The sequence below is a fragment of the Apus apus genome, chromosome 1 (genome assembly GCF_020740795.1).
Source record: "Apus apus isolate bApuApu2 chromosome 1, bApuApu2.pri.cur, whole genome shotgun sequence".
NCBI classification, from domain to species: domain Eukaryota; kingdom Metazoa; phylum Chordata; class Aves; order Apodiformes; family Apodidae; genus Apus; species Apus apus.
In genome coordinates, this window is record NC_067282.1 from 67,341,550 (window position 1) to 67,361,725 (window position 20,176).

At 37.9% G+C, this 20,176-nt stretch overlaps 1 protein-coding gene across 3 annotated transcripts in view; it reads right to left on the bottom strand.

Annotated features, from left to right (window-relative positions):
• The window catches only part of CFAP44 (cilia and flagella associated protein 44), a 48,588-nt gene that overhangs the window by 16,174 nt on the left and 12,238 nt on the right, over window positions 1–20,176 (bottom strand). For all 3 annotated transcript variants that reach the window (XM_051607892.1, XM_051607890.1, XM_051607891.1), the window contains 16 exons: window positions 19,618–19,782; window positions 18,200–18,355; window positions 17,504–17,551; window positions 16,905–17,004; window positions 15,583–15,677; window positions 12,880–13,089; window positions 11,851–11,961; window positions 10,046–10,198; window positions 7,224–7,442; window positions 6,597–6,742; window positions 5,552–5,822; window positions 3,526–3,581; window positions 2,932–3,094; window positions 2,476–2,606; window positions 1,349–1,545; window positions 790–955 (listed from right to left, as the gene is read on the bottom strand). In XM_051607892.1, coding sequence (XP_051463852.1) covers window positions 790–955; window positions 1,349–1,545; window positions 2,476–2,606; window positions 2,932–3,094; window positions 3,526–3,581; window positions 5,552–5,822; window positions 6,597–6,742; window positions 7,224–7,442; window positions 10,046–10,198; window positions 11,851–11,961; window positions 12,880–13,089; window positions 15,583–15,677; window positions 16,905–17,004; window positions 17,504–17,551; window positions 18,200–18,355; window positions 19,618–19,782 — 2,387 coding nt within the window. The remainder of the gene's footprint in view (window positions 1–789; window positions 956–1,348; window positions 1,546–2,475; window positions 2,607–2,931; window positions 3,095–3,525; window positions 3,582–5,551; window positions 5,823–6,596; window positions 6,743–7,223; window positions 7,443–10,045; window positions 10,199–11,850; window positions 11,962–12,879; window positions 13,090–15,582; window positions 15,678–16,904; window positions 17,005–17,503; window positions 17,552–18,199; window positions 18,356–19,617; window positions 19,783–20,176) is intronic.

The following is a 20,176-nucleotide window of genomic DNA, read 5'->3' on the forward strand; positions in this document are numbered from 1 at the left end:
CACTGGAATGGGCTGCCCAGGGAGGTGGTTGAGTCACCATTCCCAAGTGTGTTTAAGGGTCATTTGGGTGTGGTGTTGGTGGATATGGCTTAGGGGAGAAATTTGTGGAGTAGGGATGATGGCTGGACTCTGTAATCCCAAGGGACTTTTCCAACCTGAATAGTTCTATAATTCTATTATTGTTGTCGTGAGCTGATACTGTCATTGTTCCCCACAACTGTTAAACAATTAATGACCTTAAAAAGCCATGTACTCCGACTCTACATTGGTCCCATTCCTTGTCATTCATCTCCTAACAAAGAACATCTGTACTTCCCTAAGCACTCAAAGATGTCATGTCTCTTTCCTGCCTCTCAAAATAAAGACCAGCATAGAGCATGAAGGCATATCACAAACATTCTTATAATTGCAGAGATATTAGTACAACTGACCTAACCCAGCTGTAACAGCATCTGCTCTATGTGGTGCTGGTAGGCTTAAACAAGAGTTGCCTGTAATGGTTTAGGTGTTAGTCATGATTGAGGTAAACAAGTTTTTTCTCCCTATCTGAAGATGCAGCTACTTAGCTGAATTCAGGTTTTTTCATATTTTAGAAGAACCATAGAAACTAACTGAAAGATTCTAAAGCTCTCTTGAGATTCAGAGACAAATGAAAAAGCATCTATTTTAACTACAACCATTAGGAATATATAAAACTAGGCAGAGACATTATAATACCATATGACAGTTAAGTACCATTAGTAGACCTCAGACAAGAAGAGCTAAAAGGGCACAGAGTCCAAGACTCACAGTTGCTTCCACTCTGCCTCCCTCTTCAAGATCTTAGCTTTCCTCTCCTCAGATTTCTCAACAATTCTTCTGATTTGCTCATATTTTCTTGCTATATAATGTGTAGTTGGCTTTCGATCCTCTGATGTCTTCAGCTTTTCAGTGTCACCTTCAAAAGCTGAAATACCTGGACCAAAAAATAACCATGTGAAGATGTAAATACCATCCAGCACAGTGCAGCCCCAACTACCAGAAACCATCTGGGATTAGTCCTGTAGAGCCAGTGTCTATCAGTATAGTTCCACTGCAGTGGATGTTTTCAATGTATTTGGGTTCTTTGACTTGACTTTAGTCATGTTCTCCCCACAAGGTTGACAGACAATTGGTAACACTGACCCAAACGTGGAAAACCATGTATGTGCGTTGCTATGCAAACAGGTACTAAAAAAACATACCAGAGTTATATTTCTGTATCTGTACCTGAAGAAACTATAGTTTCTTTAGCTTGAACTCAGGAAAACAAACTAAGATGAAAGACAGAAACCGTAAGTAAGATTTAAATGGTCATCATTAGCCATACGTTTACGACTACTTGTCGTTCTGACGATGTCCATTTCTTCTGCTTTTTTCCATGCCCCTTTATGTACTATTTTCTGCCATGATGAATGTTCCTGATAGCATTTTTCAGACATTGATAAAAGTCTGTAGGTGGAAATTTGATGATTGCTTTGAATAGCACGAACAACAACAGTGTCAAATTCCAGTGAGTCCCGAAACCTGAAAAGCCAAATTTAGACAAAACTGTCTGATGTCAATAGGAGAAACCTACCATTTTTTCTTGACCAAAAGTATACAAATAATGTATTTTACTTATTAGACATGTAAATTCACAACTCAGTAAGTAACAGCATGATGACATCTGAAACTACTGACTTTTATCCAATCTAGGAATGGAGATACTCAAGAATAAGCATAATTAAACCTCTCTAAATATTGGAACTTACACCAGATTCTTCATGAAAATATCTTTCATCTTCCATTAAGGACTGATAAAAAACATGTTAATTAAATTTTTCTTCCCAGTCACACACTGTGTGCGAAGGTGATTTTGCTATTATATATTATAGCTACTGTGTATTTATTTTTAGGAATTAATCTTTAGCTATATACTTTAAGACAACCAACCCAAAATACACCTTGTGCTTAAACTTGTGTTTGAGAAAGTTCATTTCATAACTTTAAACTGTATATGGAGCATTGTGTTAGCAATGACACCAAAATACCTTGCAGACAAGCAACATGCCTGAAAAACAGGGGTTTGTTTCATAGGTTGTTCCAGTTCCAGTAAGAGTTCTTGGTTCTTACTGAACTTCCTGACCAAAACCCAGGCAAAGTTAGTCTCAACACCCCCACCACCCCTCAACCACACTTTTCTTCATATAACAGTGAATTAGAATGAAACTACTTCCTTGATTTGCATATATGAATTTTAACCAAAGATTCAAAAGTAGTAATACACCCAAATATCAGTATATACATTTGTGTATGTTCCAAGTAAAATAAAAACAGAATCATAACAGAAGACATTTATTATATGAGGGGAAAAAACCAACAACAAAACCACATTATTTTTCCTTGTGGCTGGTACAAATTTGTAAACGGTAAGCCCCATGCAAGGTAAGAGGGAGAAGTAGAAGTGGTACTTACAGCTTTTGTAGTTTCTGCAGTCCAATCAAGTGTTTCTCCTGCTCCCAAGCCAGCTCTTTTTGAAGTAACTGGATTCTATGTGCTGTTTGCCTGCTCAGCTCCTCAAAGATCCTGTGGTCCATCTCAAAATGCTGCAGAAAAACAGAAAACTCAGCATCACATTATCTTGGCTACTAGGTTGTCGTACTAGATATTTTTTTCCAGGTGCCAGAATTCCATGCAGAAACACAAATCTTTATTTCAGGAGCTATTCAGATCTCCACAGAGAACCACATTTTTCTTATTTGCTTATTATTGGCACAAATCAGCTGTGATTCAGAACTCCCAGAAAATTAGATATTCATAGAACTACCTTAACCCAAAGAGTTGGACATCTTTGACCCAAACACATCAGGTAGCAACATTTTAGAAAAAGGTGCCTCTTAAGGTAAATGACCTTAGGAAAACTAGATATACCTGTCTGTGCAGCTGCATGTGCTTAGGCAACTCCTGATTCTTTTGAAGAAGAAGAAGAAACTCTTGCCTCAGAGCACTTAACTCCTCTCTTTTCTTTTCTTTTTTTTCTTCAGCTTCCTTCATTATCCGTTCATGCTCCTTTTTCTGCTTGACTTCCTCAATGCTGAAAATGCATAAAAAAGGAAATGGTGTAATCTCAATGGAAGAGAGGAAAGGTTACAGTTTATGTAACCTTTTAGATTTCCTTTACAGCTTTAAACTTTCAGTGAACTCAATGGCCCTGATGGTAAATTCGAAAGGAATCACCTCCCTCTATATTTGTAGTCCTAACATCATGGGGCTTTGACCTTGACCTTGTATTGTCTCTGTAGTCTGAAGTTAGGTAAGCCTCAGAATAGCATATTTGAATTACTACCACAGAAAAGTAGATTAAATTGGGGGAAAGGCTGAACACAACTTTGTGTGTAACAAGAAAATGACACAAATTCAGCACGAATTCTTTTGCTTCTTAGGAGGCAAAAAGAAATACATGGTCTGAAGAAAGAGTTACTAACACTTGAAAATCTCTTTCATCGTTATCTAAGCATCTCTTACTTGTAGGCATTGGGATCCTCAATATCTTCAGCAGCCTCCTCCTTCTCAAGACCACTCTGGAATAAAAATGTTGCCTTGCCTTTAAACATGCAATAACACTTTCAACAGACAATAAAGCTTTTATAAACATTACAACAGAGATCCTATTTACCTCTCGCAAAACCGAAAGAAACTTTCATGATCAATATTGCTTATACAGGCCTCAAAAAACAGATTTTAATATCACAAAAAAGAAAAGTGATTAAGCTGTCTTACATGTAAAAAAACTAATGAAGCATAGTTCTTAGGGACAGAGAAAATAAATCCTACATCCCCCCATCAACATTAACCATTACACCATTGCTTGTTCTAACTTCACTCTGTCCCATAACATCTTTGGTTCTCTACACCCCACATCCAATTCTCTTCTCCCCTCACTGGCAGGTTGACAAGAGACAACATATCCTTGGCTAGTTCCAAGTTACATGTGTAATTAATCTGGTTTGCTTCTGCTGACTGCATAATGAGTTCACAATTATTAGCTGTGAAGAATGACAGATGAATGGACACTGTAGTCACACAAGCCTCATTTCCCTAGGCAGTCATGCACTAAAAGAAGAGAAAGGCCTATCACCTTACAGTGAATACAGCTGTACTAGACTGATCTGTAATTTAACTTAATTAGTTTCAGAGGATTTGTATTCGGTTCTCTAAGAATCCCATTAAGTTTAATGAAGATGGAATTTTTAAAATCTTCCACATGATTTAAAACTAGAATAGACACATAATGAAGATATACTTTGATAAGGGAAAAACTCTATTAGGATGGTCATTATGCAAAGTTGCTAGTCTGAACAACAGAAATTGACCATAAAGATCTTTATATAGATCTACTTACATACTCAGAATTATAGAAGTGTATGTATATGCTTTATAATTGTATATTAATCACTACTTGTAATACTGAGCTAGCAAGGCTCTGATCACAGGTTCTGATCCTTTACTTAGTTAAAGAAAACAATTTTAAGTTTATTGTTAGTGTCATAAACTCTTGTGATACTGGTGAAGAATACCAAGTAGTCATGAACACTTTACTTAAAGAACCAAAATCACAATTTCCTCTCTGTCTCCCTTGTCAGTCTAGTTTCATTCAAAATGTACTTATCAACTAATATTAAAAATACTTAGAAGTTGAATATGTTTTACTTTCAAGATTTTTTAACTGTACTGAATGCATATCTATTCCAAAATTCATAGTGTGTGCACTTCATCACTCAACAGGTCTCACTGCTCCTTTCAAGTTATATTTTTTTCCTTCAGGCAGTCAAAAGAGTTTTAAAATGTGTGCAACTTTTAACAAATCAATGAAGTCTGAACATTTTTAGTGAGGGAGTTGACAACACTCTCTTCTTGTGTCTTATCAGTAGAATTGATACCAAGTTCCAGTGTCCTCTGTTCAAACATGCTAAAGGTGATGAGCTCTACAGTGATTACAGGATACCTGTAAAACTATTACTGCTAATGTTGTCCAAGAGTGAAAAAGCAACAGGATCAGCATCATGCTGTGCTGTTTAGCAAATTTTGAAAAAACAACTTGTGAATTGTATATGAAGGAAACTAGATGTACTGAGAAACTATACATTCAGTATTCCCCAACATTGTTTCTAGAATCCTTGTCCAGAGTGGAATCATACTTTACCGGAATTAAATCCAGGACAGGTATTAATTATGACAAATCTTTGTGGTTCTTTCATTCCAGGAATGTGCATGATTTCACTTTTGAGTAGAAAAAGACTAGCAGAATATTACATGTGAAAAGCACATACTATGCTTATTTGGAGAAAAACATAAAACATTCAGGAGGAGCAATGCAGTCATAGTGCCTGTTCATTAGGGAATGTTCCACAAGAGCTTTTCTTCCGAATTGGGCAACCTCAGCTTTTTGTATGAAAGTTCTATGATGCCACATAACTGAACTGGATTTTACCCACCTGCAGGAGTTTCATTATAAATAGGCCTAATTCAGTGAACAAGGGTAGCAGCTTACCCTAGGAGAGGGGATTTCGGCTTTTAACTCTTCGTGAACATCCTCTGGAGACAAGATGTTGAAAGTAAAAATGTTTCCATCTCCCCCACAGGTAATCAGAAACCTATCATCATAACTAGAACAGATCCCCTGGATCTGGCCGTAATCATTGTCATGTACATTTAAGGACCAGTATTCCTTCAGGGTATCCACTGAGAGTTCTTCATCTTGGAGAGGATAAACGCGCAGTGCACCATTCTGCATCCCACAGAACATCAGCAGTCTGTTGGTACTGTCAAATAAGCAACAAGAAACAGTAAGAACAGATGACCTTGTAACAAGTAAGGGCCACGGTTCAAAATGTGATGCTTCTTTAGTAGAACTGGCTGCTGAGGAATGTTCCAGTACTTTCTGGGTATCATGGAACTGGTCTCCTGAGTTGTGCAGGGCAGCAGACACCAAATTCAGAGCTAGAAAACCAGTTTTCCCTCCCTGCTCTCCATCTAGTATGGATAGTGGTGAATATAGCCAGCTGTAAATTGAAGCCTGAACTGAAGCTGCTTCTTTAGATGTAGATCATGCCTGGCCTTAGATGGAACCTAATATTGTGAGTGTGAAAATAATTTACCCTTTTCACAGTTCCCAGAATGTCCTGAGAAGCCTGTATTCTTTGCACAAGAGTGAACCCTCCATGTCCTTCTCAAGGGCTGTGGTCTCTCTTTGCTAACTACCAAAAAGAGCTGCTGTTCAGATGATCACAACTTGCAGAGACTTCTAATGGGTCTCCTGGAGATTTACAGTCTAGGATGTTTGAGTGCTAAACAGTACTTAGTTAGAAATCAGACATTTTCATCTTTGAGGGGCTTATAAAATTATACTGTCAGACACAGTGCCCAACTGGTTCCATCAGGAATTGTAAGTGAAACTCAATGCCAGGAAAACCAGAGAGAGCTCCTGCATACTACAATTGACCCACAATTAAAACAGGACAACAACCTTCCTCCCTTTCAAGTTCAATTTCATCCAGCTTTATCATGAAGTTAACTGTTACACAACAATTTTTTACCAGAATGAGATTCGACGAATGGGATTGTTGTCAGAGTCCTCAATAGGAATCACTTCAAAGGGTTCATCTTGCCTGTTTTCAGGGTCTTCTTGGTGATCATTTGAGGAGAATTCACAATGATAGAGGAACCCTGAGTCATACCCACCCTGAAGAGGAGAACCATAAAGAAATGGTAAAAAAGAACACTGAAGAAACTTACCAGGTAAATGCAATTTTCAGATAAATTCTTACTTTCTTAAGGATCTATTATAGGTTAGGAAATGTTACTTCCAAACATCTAGAGATCCCATTTATCCACAGAGAAAAATCTATCATTATCACCAGCATTACAAGCCATCCTACCAATATGTTAAGATTCTATCTTCTGCTTGTGAGGGAACAGTTTAGCCTTTCTGCCCATTCAGGCATCACCAAGTGTACCAATTGGAAATTTATATTTATTGAATAATCCGGAGTGCCACTACTGATTTACTTCACAAAGACCACTGAAACTGTCAAGTATGAAAGGGATTCCATGTCCTAGAGAAGCAAATAGTTTCAAATAATCAGTTTTCTAAGGCACCCAGATGTGAAGGGAAGGTTGTCACATCTTGCAATCCCATCAACATGAAATAAAAATTTATTTACCAAGGAAAGCCAAAATTTTCCTGGTGCTGAATAAAACCCACAGAGGATGGGGCTGGGCTCCTCTGGTATGTACAGAGGTGGCAATGGCTCTTCTTCAGGTTCCTCTTCAGGTTCTTCTTCTATCTCCTCTCCCATCTCCTGTTGCTGCTTTATCCATTCAAGCTTTGCCTTCTCCTTCTCCTGCCTTTTTTTCTCTCTCAGAGCAATCTCCTCCTCCAGCTATTACAACAAACAGAGAAACATGAAACCAAGGCATGACACTCCATGCATTACTGACTGAAGGAGTCTCATAAATGAAATTTGTATACAGAACATCTAGAGAAGTCTGTTTTCCTTCAACTAAACAGACAGCAACCAGACTTCATGGGAGTCTTCAGAGGAAATGTCCCCATTTTCCACCTTTTCAGTATTCTAACTCATGGTCCTTTGAAACAGAAACCATTCTGCATGAGAAGCAGACTTCAGCATTTTCTCAGAGACATTATTCCCAAAATTAACCACATACAACTTCTGCAGAACCCCTAAGCCCTGCACTCTGCCTACCCAGGAGAAAGAAAAGCACTGGAAAGACGAACTCAGATTCCTGAGCTCTAAGGCATCATTGATATACAGTAAAAAGAGAAGCTGTAAAGGAGTTTACTTCTTCTGAACAACAAAAGGAAGACAGTTGTGGATTTATAAAACTTTTAAAACACCCTTCTTATTCAAGTCGACTTTACCATAAAAAATATCAAACATTCTCTAAAACAAGATCTTCCTAAGAAGATATTAGATACCAAATCATAGAGAAAGGTCAGGAAAGAATCTCAAAAGAGCATTATTTTGCCTAAAAGCAGAATCAGGTAAACCTTAAATATCACCAGCTGATGTTTGTCTGACCTACCCTTTAAGTGTCTGCTATGGGGACTCTACAGCCTACTCAAATTATTTCAGTGCTTCACCACTCTTACTGTTAGAAATCTTTCCTTACATCTTATCTAAAACATCCTTGTTGCAACTTATAAATTATTGATCAATTCCTAGAGGAAAAATAGAGCAATTCATATTCTTTGTCTCTGTAGAAACCTTTTTAAAAATTATTTTAAAAGATACATAGGGTCTTCTTCTCACTAAATAAAAAACCCACCAAAAAATCACCAAAATAAATCCCAACAAAACTCCACACACATTCTTTCAATCTTTCCTTACACATATATGCTAGCTTTGTGATCATTCTTGTGGTTCTTCTTGTGAGAAAACCACTAGGAAAACTTTCTCCTGCATGCTGACTTCCTCCTAGTTTTAACAAGAAATGAGGCTTTGCTCAACATTTAGTAATGCACCGCTCAGAGAAGACAGGAGCAGTTAATAGAGAAAGCAGAGAAATCATAGGCTGAGGATAAAATCAGAGAGGTTGTTGGATTGTGCTGGGTTGTACAGGGGACTGAGAGCCTGCTCAAGGGAGTTCAGCTCCTGAGCCTAACATCAGCTTGCTTTTTAACTTCACAAAATTAACTATAGCTGGAAACTGGCATAATGCTTTTCCTTTGGCCTCATGGGTCCAGGACAACTGGTCACTGGACATTTCTACAGCAGCAACTCACAGCTGTGAGAACTCGCTGCCTACCAGCAGGTAGCACTTGTGCAGCAGCATGAACAGAACCACCTTCAGCAACTTGAAGGCAACTCAATCAAACCTAAGAACTGAAAAAATAATGAGATAAAGGCAACTCAATTAAACACATTACGAACAGCTTGTTTTAGGTTGCAGTCCTGGACATCACTTTTTAAAAACGTGATTTTATGTTTTTTAAGTGCATTTGTTTACTAATAGTTTAAGAAAATAAAACATGTTATTTAATTGCATTTGTTTAACAAATTTGAAAAAAAATGTTTATGTTTTATAAGTGCATGTATTTAACACCACTTTTAAAAACTGTGTTTTGATAGTTTTTAATTGCATGTGTTTAACATTATTTTTTAAAAATATCTCACTTTTGATTGAGTTTATTTTATCTCATCACTCATTTTTCGTGTTACAAATGGTGTGACTCATACACTTGAGCTGCCCATGTATACACAGCTTTCTTTCAGAACTCAGAGCACCATGAGCAGAGCTACCTGGTCCCCAAGTTTCTGTGCATGGTGCTGAAGATGCTGAAAGAGTGCCACCTGTTAGATGATGGCCAGTTGTCTCGGAGGCAAGTTGGCAGTGCAGTGGTGTCTGATGGCCAATTGGCAGCATTCAGCTGGAGGTAGCCAGTTGTCCCTTTCCCTGGCCTCACATATCTTCTAAAAGGTTATTTCTCATTCAGAAACAAAAGCTACACCTATGAAGTTATTATAACATTAAAAAAAAAAACAAACAAAAAAACCCCAAACAAACAAAAAAAACATGATGGGGGTGCAGAGGGTGGGGGCGGGGAGGAAAGATGTTTCATGTTTGCTTCAAAGTGACCACATAAGTGTTTTATAACTGTTTGAATGGATTTTCTACAGGGCTAACATAAACCACAACCATACTTTTTCTGAAAATTACCAAAATAAAAATATTTTAAGAACTAACGTGCTATACTACCTTTCCCTTTCACTAGTGCTGTCTTTTAATTATAATCAAAATGCACATCTTGCTTTCAGTATGATGTATGTTCTATTTCAACAATCAAACAACTCCTAATTTCAAATGTTAAAACTCAGCCATACATGGACTCTACCTGGCCTTCTTCCTTCAAGAAGCTTAGCAAAAATCCTATGATGCAATATAAGGCCTTGAAACCTTTTGGGTTAGTTTTGTGCTCTGGCATGTGAAGAGTATGAAATTCCTTTACAGGAGAGTTCTTTACCTTGATTCGGGATTTAATACTGTAAAAATGGAAGTACTGTGTTGGCAGGTTTTTTATTTTATAGGTGGATGCTGTATCTTGTTCCTCAGGGACAGGGGCAGAAACCTGGAGAGCAAAGCCATTCTCACAAAGGATGAGCAGCATGCTCTTCTCCTGTATGAAAACAAAAAAATACAAGTATAAGGCAGATGAACAGAATAAAGAGAGATGGGAAGAAAGTTAGTCAGAAGATGCAGAGGCACAAAGCCAGGCTTCAGTAAGGAGGCATTAACTCTAGCTGTGCTCTTATTTAAATGGACACTTTTAAATGGACATCAGAAACCAGTGAGTTTCTGTTATACTGTGTATTCTAGGCAAACTGGAATGAACTGAAGCAGTCCTTGCCACATACAAAACAGCTCTCATTCTAACACTGTCTAGCTTGGAAACAGTAGGGTGATCTTTTGGGAGTTTGTTTAAAGGATGGATCTGACCCAAAAGTTAGGAGCTGAGGCTTTGTTTTGCTAATTGCTTGAAAGTTCATACATTTCTATACTAGTAAATCCCTTGTATCTTCAAGACTGGGCTCAGAATCTTGCCAAAAGCTATTTAGCTTTGAGTTTGCTTGTTCTTTGCTGGTACTTGCCAAGTCCTTTCAAATGTAGTTAGGAAGAATAGGTGAGGTAGGGGTAATAATTATTTAGTGTTTTAAGATTTTAAAAGGCAAATCTGCCTTTAGTTTCAGTGTTTTAAGTGATCTGGAGAGTAGAGAGAGGCTTATTTTATCTGATCCATCACTAAAAATGTGAAAAGGGGGCATATTAGAGTTGCTATGGAAACCTTAACTGGAAATTATATGGTTCTTATGTCTATAAAATCTCAGCTTTACAAATGCATTCAGTAAATGTATAGTATTTCATCACCAAGGTGGATTTTTTAAGAGTAAAAAAGTAGTGTTATACTCAGATGCTTATATTATGGCAGGGAACCTAACATATCAAAGATGTGATGGGTGCTTTTATAGTAAGCAGGAGTAGCTTGTTCACAAGGAAAGGACTCAAAATGCAACAGTGAGATCAAGATCTGTCATTTCTGCAGTAAGAAAGATAGAGTTCCTGACAGCAAGAGTTCTTTTTTCAATGCAGATTTTATCAGGTCACATGAACAAAAAAATAATAGCTATATTTTGCCAGCAGGCACCAAAACAACATACCTTGCTGGCCACTTTGCCAGAATCTAAATATAATGAACAATCTCCCTTCTAAATAAGAATACTGAACCAAGCAAAATTGCATGTTACTCTAACCTTATAAAACTTCTAAAACATTAACAAGAATCTATTTGAATATGTCACTTACACACTTCAAACACAGTATGTCAAATCCAAGACACACCCAAAAGCTTTCTTAATGCAGTCCAAAAGCTTTGCAAAAGCCTCTTTTAATAAGGGAAAGAGGCATAGGTAATAATACTCAAATGACTCTCCTACCAAAGATAAAGAGCTTCCAGAAACTAAGGCACAGGCTTGTTTCTTCAAGGCAGGAACTCAAAAAAGCTGAGAAAAATTTTGTGGTTTGCATATATTTCTGCTCTTTATTATCCAAAGTCTAAAACTTCCTGTTTTGGAACATCCAAAGACATCCAAAATGACTGCTACACAGAACCCGTCATTCTGAAGCAGCACGAAGAACAAAGTGGCAAAACATCTTTTGCTTTATTAACAAAGAACACGGCTGGGTCATGGATCTTCATCTATTTTCATTGGAAGTTCTTTTCAAAATGACATTTTAACACTGTAGGAAAGAGAGCAAATATACATTACTCACATGAGAAGGTGGAGACCACTGTAATGCCTGCACAGGTCCAGGGACACAGATGAATCCAATTGGCTCGTATTTATCTTCAACAGCAAAAAAGAAAACAGTTTTGTCTTTACTCTGAGAAAAAAAACCAAAGATGATGATTGAATCAAAGCTGACCGAAAATTCAAAACACTGAAAGTACTTTAGGACATCAATATATACTTCAAATGTTTTGTGGCTCAACAGGAGGACTTACAAGTACCTTGGAATTTAGGATTGGATTTCCATTATTACAAGGAGGAAATAAAAATTCTGCCCACATTGCTCCAGGTCCCTGAGTACACCCATAGCCCTGGTGGGCCTCACCAGCCATGTCCTTTCTGCCCATTGCCCCAGGAGCTCCTTTAAAGCTCAGCCTCAAGGCTGATTTTTCAGATAAGACAGCACAGGCTGATTTACCTGGATAAAAACAAAGTCCGGAACTGGAGCACAGCAGGACACATGAGAGCTTAAATCCTGTGTTAAGTGAAATGCGTGGTGATTCAGATCAAGGAGCACATAACTGCAAATGCACTGATCATGGCTGAAGGCCAGTTTTTAAAAAGAGAGACCACACTGACTGGAAATCATCTCAAAGATAGGCAGGCACACCAACAGGATGGTCCTGTTGGAAGGCCAAGCAGTGCTGAGTAGCAACTGGAGCGCTGCCCAGGTGGTATATGAATGGACTTGCTTTTACTAATGTCAAGATACTACTAACCTAATTTCAAAATGAACCAAATTCATCTTCAAAGGGGATTACAGTGTTCACACTAAGCAGTCCAGTAATGCACAAAATTAATTGTATGAATTGCGTGGCTGGTTTCCTTCAGAAAACTAATGTGAGTGCAAACAGATCTTTCTCTTCCCCCAGCACTGCAGAGAACTACAAGAAGCGATCAACAGCAGTAACAGAAGTATAACTGTGTTGTCAGTAAGCAAACTGCACCTTATGTCTTTAAATCATCTCTATGTATTGGCTTAATAAGAATTACAAAAAGGAATCATACATACCCCTGTGGCAAGCACTTCTCCATTACATTCATATGCCAAGGCTGTAACTGCAGTAGAATGAGGTTTGAAAGCTTGTTTCAGATTTATCTCTACATTCTCTATATTGGTCTGTTCTGCAAGAACAGGCAGTTCTTTGGGATTGTAGACTTCAATTATGCGGATAACACCATCTTCAAACCCCACAGCAATCAGTCCTCCTTTAGGATTTACCTTTGAGTAAAAGAATGAAGAAAAAAAAATCACAGAAATCTGAGAGCTTAGAGTAAGAGTTTGTAACTATAAGAATCTATAACTCAACATGGAAGTGTTCCTAAAGCACAAAGAATGTTTCATACATAGGAAATGTTGTTTATTGTTTCTAATATGCTACCATAAAGTGAGTGGGAGGACTGAGGGTTGTTTTTTCATTGGATTGTTTGTGGTTTTTTACTGATAACATGTTAATGAAGATGTGGTAGTAACACCTGAGGAAGGTAATCCATACTGATATACAAATATATCAGTAGCGTCTTCCTAAGGAGAAGAGTTGGAACTCAAAAAACAAATTGTTATATTATCCTGAATATCATATTGGGCATCAAATGTGGGTATGATTTTTGAAGAGGTGAGGGCAAAGACTTGAGTCTGGTTGACTCCATGTAAAGTACAGTTGTCGATAGGGACAACTACTTGAGATGGAAAGAGAAGGCTCTGGCGTCTTTACAATAGGCCCTATAGATAAGCTCATTGCTAACAATGTAGACAGGCTTGAATTGTGAGAAAGAATTAACAGAAACAGGCCTGTGTTTTGGCTGGATCTAGCTAGATTTGCAGATTTAGCTAACATTAGCCATACATGGTAGTGTCTTGAAGTGACTTACAAGCTGAGCCATCTCCAGACATGGCACAGATCAATACTAATCCACACCAGAAATTAGACCAGAAGGAGAACTGCTATGTGAAGAGATGAGAGAGAATGGATAAGCTCTCTGGGCAACTGGCAAAGTATGATCTTGGGCATGAAAAAGCTTATCATTCCAAAAGGAGCTGGAGGTAACTGTCTTCTCATTATCTGGGGAGATCAGCTCGTGATGTCTTAACTTAAAAAGTCCCTCTTGTAATAAGCAGGTGTATGGTAGAATTGCTCAGTAAATGACCAAGAGGAGTCACTCATGAACCTCAAATTTATGGCTTTGTGTTTGACTCCATTAGTTCTGTATCTTTCCTCTACTCAGGAGCCAGCACTCCAGATGAGGCCTCCCCAGGGCTGAGTAAAGATCACCTCCCTCAACCAACTGGTAAAGCCCTTCCTAATGCAGCCCAGGATGCTGTTGGAATTCTTTGGGTGTACTGCTGGCTCATGGTCAGCTTGATGTCCCCCAAGATCCTTCTTTGCAGAACTGCTTTCCAGCTGGTGGCTCCCTAGGCAGTATTGGTGCCTAGGTTTATTACTACCCAGATGCACATTTTCCCTTGTTGAATTTCCTTAGATTCTCCTCAGCCCAATTCTCCAGCCTGTCCAGATCACCCTGAATGGCAGCACAACCCTCTAAAGTACCAGCCACTCCTCTCAGTTTTGTGTTCTGTGAACTTGCTGAGGGTACACTCTGTCCCAGTGTCAAGGCCATTAATTAAGAGTACTGGCACCTGTACTGACTCCTAGGGTACACAGCTAGAGACTTGTCTCTAACTGGACTTTGTGTTGCTGATCACTACCAGCCATTCAGGCAGTTTTAAATCCATGTCACTGTTCACTCATCTAACCTTCATGTTGTTTCCTTGCTTATGAGGTTATTTTAGTAGACAGATGCTTCAACATACGTTGGACGAAATTTTCTTCGATTAATAGCACAGAATTTTAAATACATTTGAGCATCTTAAGCTACGTGGAAGTATCTATTGGAATTTTAAATGCAGCTAGATAGATCAAGTACCCTTGATTTTTCAGACTGTGTTTAGTACCATCTGTTGTAAAACTGAACGGAATAATTCTGTAATGCTGTATAATTTATTGTGGCAATCAGCTTACCTCTTGAATCTATAGGTCATTACCTAACAGCATCCTTTGAAGTCTGCATGGCCAGAATTACAGTTATAAAAGCACCGTCCCAGTGTTATCCTCATCTTGGAAATTCAAGTATACACTTTCCTCCAGAAATTTGCCTATAATTAACCCACCATGTTTTCTATGTTTCCTCCAGACCATAACGAGACACCATTTTAATTAAAATTAGCAAATATGTCTAAAAGTGATAGATTCCACATTCCACAAATGATCAGTTCTGGCAACTTTTTTTGAATTATTTATCTCCAAATGTTTGTAGATTGTCTGTAATTTCAAAATGTGGTAACTATCTCACCCTAATTGACAATTACTCTGTGTGGGTTAAACAGAAGCTGTTAGTCTACAAACTAAGACTGCTTCATGAAACTGCACACTGAGATCTGATTTTTAAATCTCTGGAAGACACAAAGTAGGATACCTGATAATCCACAATAAAGTCAAACTGTACACATACTATATACATACATATTACTCTACAAACTTAGATATAGATGTAGATACAAATACAGATATAGGTATAGATAGATATATATATAGTGCTACAGTAAATTCCTGCATGGCCTAATGCTAACTTCTTTAAAGTGTTGTATTGTGAGCAACTTCCTTGATGCTAACAGTCATACACCTCTGCTAGTGTTAATGCAGTAGCAAAAACTCACAACATGAGGTGCCCAGGTCAGTGCTGTTCCTCCTTGTTTAAACTTAATTTCACTCAGTTGACTGTTGCTGATAAAATCATAGATGCGCACTGACCCTGTGTGGAAAGGAAACAGCAATAATTTATGTCTTGCAACATCACTTACATGTTAAGCTCAATGGAGAAATATCTATTTATTTAAAGCTGGATGGGAAGTTATTAATTTTTCTCTGAGTATCAAACACCCATCTGAAAAGACATAACTTATGGTTCCAGAGTACCACAGCTAGCCTGGTGCTTGTGAACAAAACATTAGCTTTCTTCGCTCTTTAATTTGCAGGCTCCCAAGAGTTGTCAGGGCTGAGGGTTGTAATAAGAAGTCACATGTTGACCACCATGTGTAATTTTCAAGTAAGCACAGAACTGTGGCATACCGTAAGGAAAATCTGAACTGACAACACAGGAAAATATTATAAGCTATTACTTAGAATGGCCTAGGGAGGAAAATATTTAAATGAATGAAAATGGGAGATTGTCCAAAGAAAAGCAAATTTCACCAGAGGTGAAATGAACAGATTTGTAGACACACATATTTGTCTGCATAAAATTCCACTCCAGCTGGCCTATATGCTGTCATTTGCTCAACTGGTAGGAGTTTGTCTTGGGGCTAGCAGAGCATGTACATTGAATAACACAGACAGATATGGCTGACAAGAATTGAGTAGCATTTTCTAAGAAGTGTGAATGACATTGTTAATGTTCTGGCCAGTAGTTCTTCTTTCAAAGCATGATAAAGCTAACTGGGAGAGGTCTAAATTGCAATATTTATTTAGTATTGAATAAATAAGTTCGTAATTACATGTTAGCTGTTGTTGAGAGCATGATAGCTATTGCATCTTATAAGAAAGTCACAAAGATTAATATTCACAATTACGTACATAATGCTGCAGATATATGTAATTCCTTAAAAAACAAAAATCCCAACACTTATCAATCCAGAGCCTTAAATACAAGAGTTGTTATTCAACCCAAATTTCTCATCTTTTCAGCCACTCCTTCAGAAGGAAAAGAATTTATGAAGTTTCCCATTACACTTACCTAGTTAAAACCCCAGGCTTTTAAGATGAAGCAGCCTTAAAGCATTATTTCAAAACAATAATGGTTTCTCTTAACGATTAAAGAAATGATAGCAGGAATAAAAACTGTTTATAAAGAAGTGACTTGTGACTTTACAACAGCAAATACACAACTTCAGTTCAAAACAGAACAGTTCCAAATCCAGCATCACTGCTCTTCAAAAACAATAACCACAGTGGTATGAGAGGAAAGGAATAATGTACTTACCATCAAGAGCAGTGGTGGCCAGAAGATATGTAATGGGAGACACACTCATGGCTTCAATTCCTCCAGAGTGAAAGGTGTACAGGCACTCTGGATCACGGGCCTGCAGTGCAAAACAGAAGAATAGAAATTCTGGTACACTCTGGAGCTGCACTTACAAGCTATTGCCAGCCACACCCACAGTGAACCTGAAAAATCTAGACAGGTGTTGTTTGTATGAACAAAATTTGGCATGCTTGAAGTATGTATAGGCAATTCCCTTTTTTTGTTTTATTCAAATGTTCCTAGAGAAGATTGTGAGCAAAACTAATGTAGGAACATGAAGTTAATTTAAAATTCCACCATTTTCTATGTGAAAAGAAAGGGGAATGCCTTTCATTAAGTTGTTTCAGACTTGGAATTAGTATTTTTAACAAAGAGCTGTTGATCTGAAGACAAAAAAATGCTCTCAAGCCTAGGGCTTATGCTGCATGGGAAATCATTCTTCATAAAGCTTCATAAAACACAAACTTCATTGCAGATGCATCTTGTATAGTTAAATGAAATTATTTCAAAGGAATTAAAGAAATCAGAAAAAAAAAAGACAAACAAAATAAACTTACCATATCTGAAAAAGTCAAATCCAGCTTCCAGATTGCTCCATTGCTATCCTGAAGAAGAAATGAACAAAACATGCAACTTGAATATTTTCAAACTCAGTTTGGAAATAACAGTGCTCACGATGACTCCTTAAAAATTCCTTAATGACTATCATTGTGAAAATGAAATGGCTGAATGTGCTGATGTTGGTCCTATCAATCCTATTCATCAGTCCAGGATAACAGAACTTGGACAATACTAGACACTAAAAATATGAAATGGAATGGAATGGAATAGAAGAATAGAATAGAACAGAACAGAACAGAACAGAACAGAACAGAACAGAACAGAACAGAATAGAATAGAATAGAATAGAATAGAATAGAATAGAATAGAGCAGAGCAGTTCTGTTCAGTTGGCAAGTTCCTACAATGATAACCTAGACCAACTGTCTGACCACTTCAAGGCTGACCAAAAAGCTGAAGTGTGTTGTTAAAGGTATTGTCCAAGTATCTCTTAAAACTGATAGGCTTGGGACATTGACCGTCTCTCTAGGAAGCATGTTCCAGTGTTTGGAAGAAGAAGATTATATATATACAGAAGAAGACTGAATTCTACCAAAAAGAAAGAAACTGATTTAAAATGGCCTCCTGCTGTTGCTTAACATCCCTTCCTCACCTGTTTCACCACAGAGATGTATGTTCTTGAGTGTATCATACCTGAGCATACCAAACAGGCTGTCCAGAGTCCTGAACCTTTGACATGAAACTGAGGCTGACGTTCCTGCCAACACAAAGTTCATTCATAGGTTCCACCTCCAGTAACCCTGTGTCATCCACAGAATCAGCAGTATCTATTGTATCAGAGTTCCACACCTTCATAGGATTTAAACATTAAAAAATATGATGGGGTTTTATAAGGCCAGGTTATGTTTTCATACACAATTAACATGGAATTAAAATTACAAGAAACCAGGGGAGTGTATATTCTACAGGCTGAGTATGAAACCTGTCTCATCTGCCTCACTGTTTTGAATGTAACCTAGAACAATGGCAATCAGCAACTATCTGATACATTTGGGTGCAATGCAAAGTACATGTAAAAGTTCTCTGTCCAGTTATCAAACAACAGTAGCTTAAATTCAGCCATGGTACTGGCAGAGCTACTCATGGCAGCCTCAGAACTACAGAGAGTAAATAGTATCTGCCTGTTCTCATCATTGCTCATAGTGAGGCAGCACAGAAGAAAGAATTGGAAATCTAATACATCCATTTTCTTCTCTGTGGGATAAGGACAAGATACCAGTTAACCCTTACAACCAAACAAATTTTCCTAATGGGATAATATCAACTTATAAAACACAACAACAAAAACAAATCAACCAAACAAAAACTGAAACCAAAATCACAGGGTGTTCGAAACCCTCCACTACATGTTAATTATCTGGGTCTTTCACACACCAGCAGAAGACACATCTTGTCTTGCCTTAAAAAGCAAGAAAACAAGATTGCAAAATCATTTATAATTGACAGGTGAGATCAGAAACTAGTGGTATAGATAAGGAAACAATTTTGATTTTGATTTATAGAACTATATGTTAACTTCAGGATGCCCAATGTATTTTCTTTCAATTGTTCCTCTATTTCAGCACATATATCTGTAAGATACTAGTTAATTTCTGTCATTTTAACATTCAGCAAATAATCAAAAAAGTAATTTCAAATATTCTTCCCCAGATGCAAGACTCTACACTTGCCCATGTTGAATTTCATCAAGTTTCTCCCTGCCCAACTCTCCAGCCTGTCTAGGTCTCGCTGAATGGCAGCACAGCCTTCTGGTGTGTCAGCCACAGTTTAGTGTCATCAGCAAACTTGCTGAGGGCACACTCTGTTCCCTCGTCCCTCATTCGTTAGAATACAGGCAAGAACAAAGCTTCTAGAGAATAATTGAAAATTATTTTATTAGAGTAAAAGGCAATTTATTTTCTGCTATTTAACAGAGAACAGTATATGAATACTATCTGATTCAAGTATATACACTATGGAGATGTGCTCTTACTCTGCTTGTTCTAAAAATTCATTCTCAGAAATCAACTGCACTGTAAATTGCCTTCGTAAATTGCAGAAGAAAAACTCACCCGAATGAAGCCATCTCTTCCAACAGTGATAAGTTCTCCTTCCTTCAGAACTAACTGGCTGACAGGGCCACTGTGACAGGGCTTGTGTCCAGCTTGACAGATCTCTGTCTTAATGAAGCCTCCTTCCCAAAGCAGCAAGTTGCCCCACTCAGTCCCCGAGATAACCTTCAACACAAACAAAGAGTAGCATATAAGCACCTGCACATAACCATGCAGAAATACTGGCCAAGAATCTGACTGACATGTGTGGCATCCTTCCATGAAAGCATTACATTGACAGCAAAAGAAGGTATAAAAGGTGACAAGATTCCACTTCTTAGCAATGTGACACAATTTACAGGCACTGAAATAGCTAAAGATTAGGGTTCACAGAATCATAGAATGCCAGGTTGGAAGGGACCTCAAGGATCATCTGATCCAACCTTTCTAGGTACTACTGTAGTTTATATGAGGCGGCTCAGCACCCTGTCAAGCTGAGACTTAAAACTATGCAATGTGGGGGAATCTACCACTTCCCTTGGGAGACTATTCCAATGTTTGACTGTCCTCATGGTGAAAA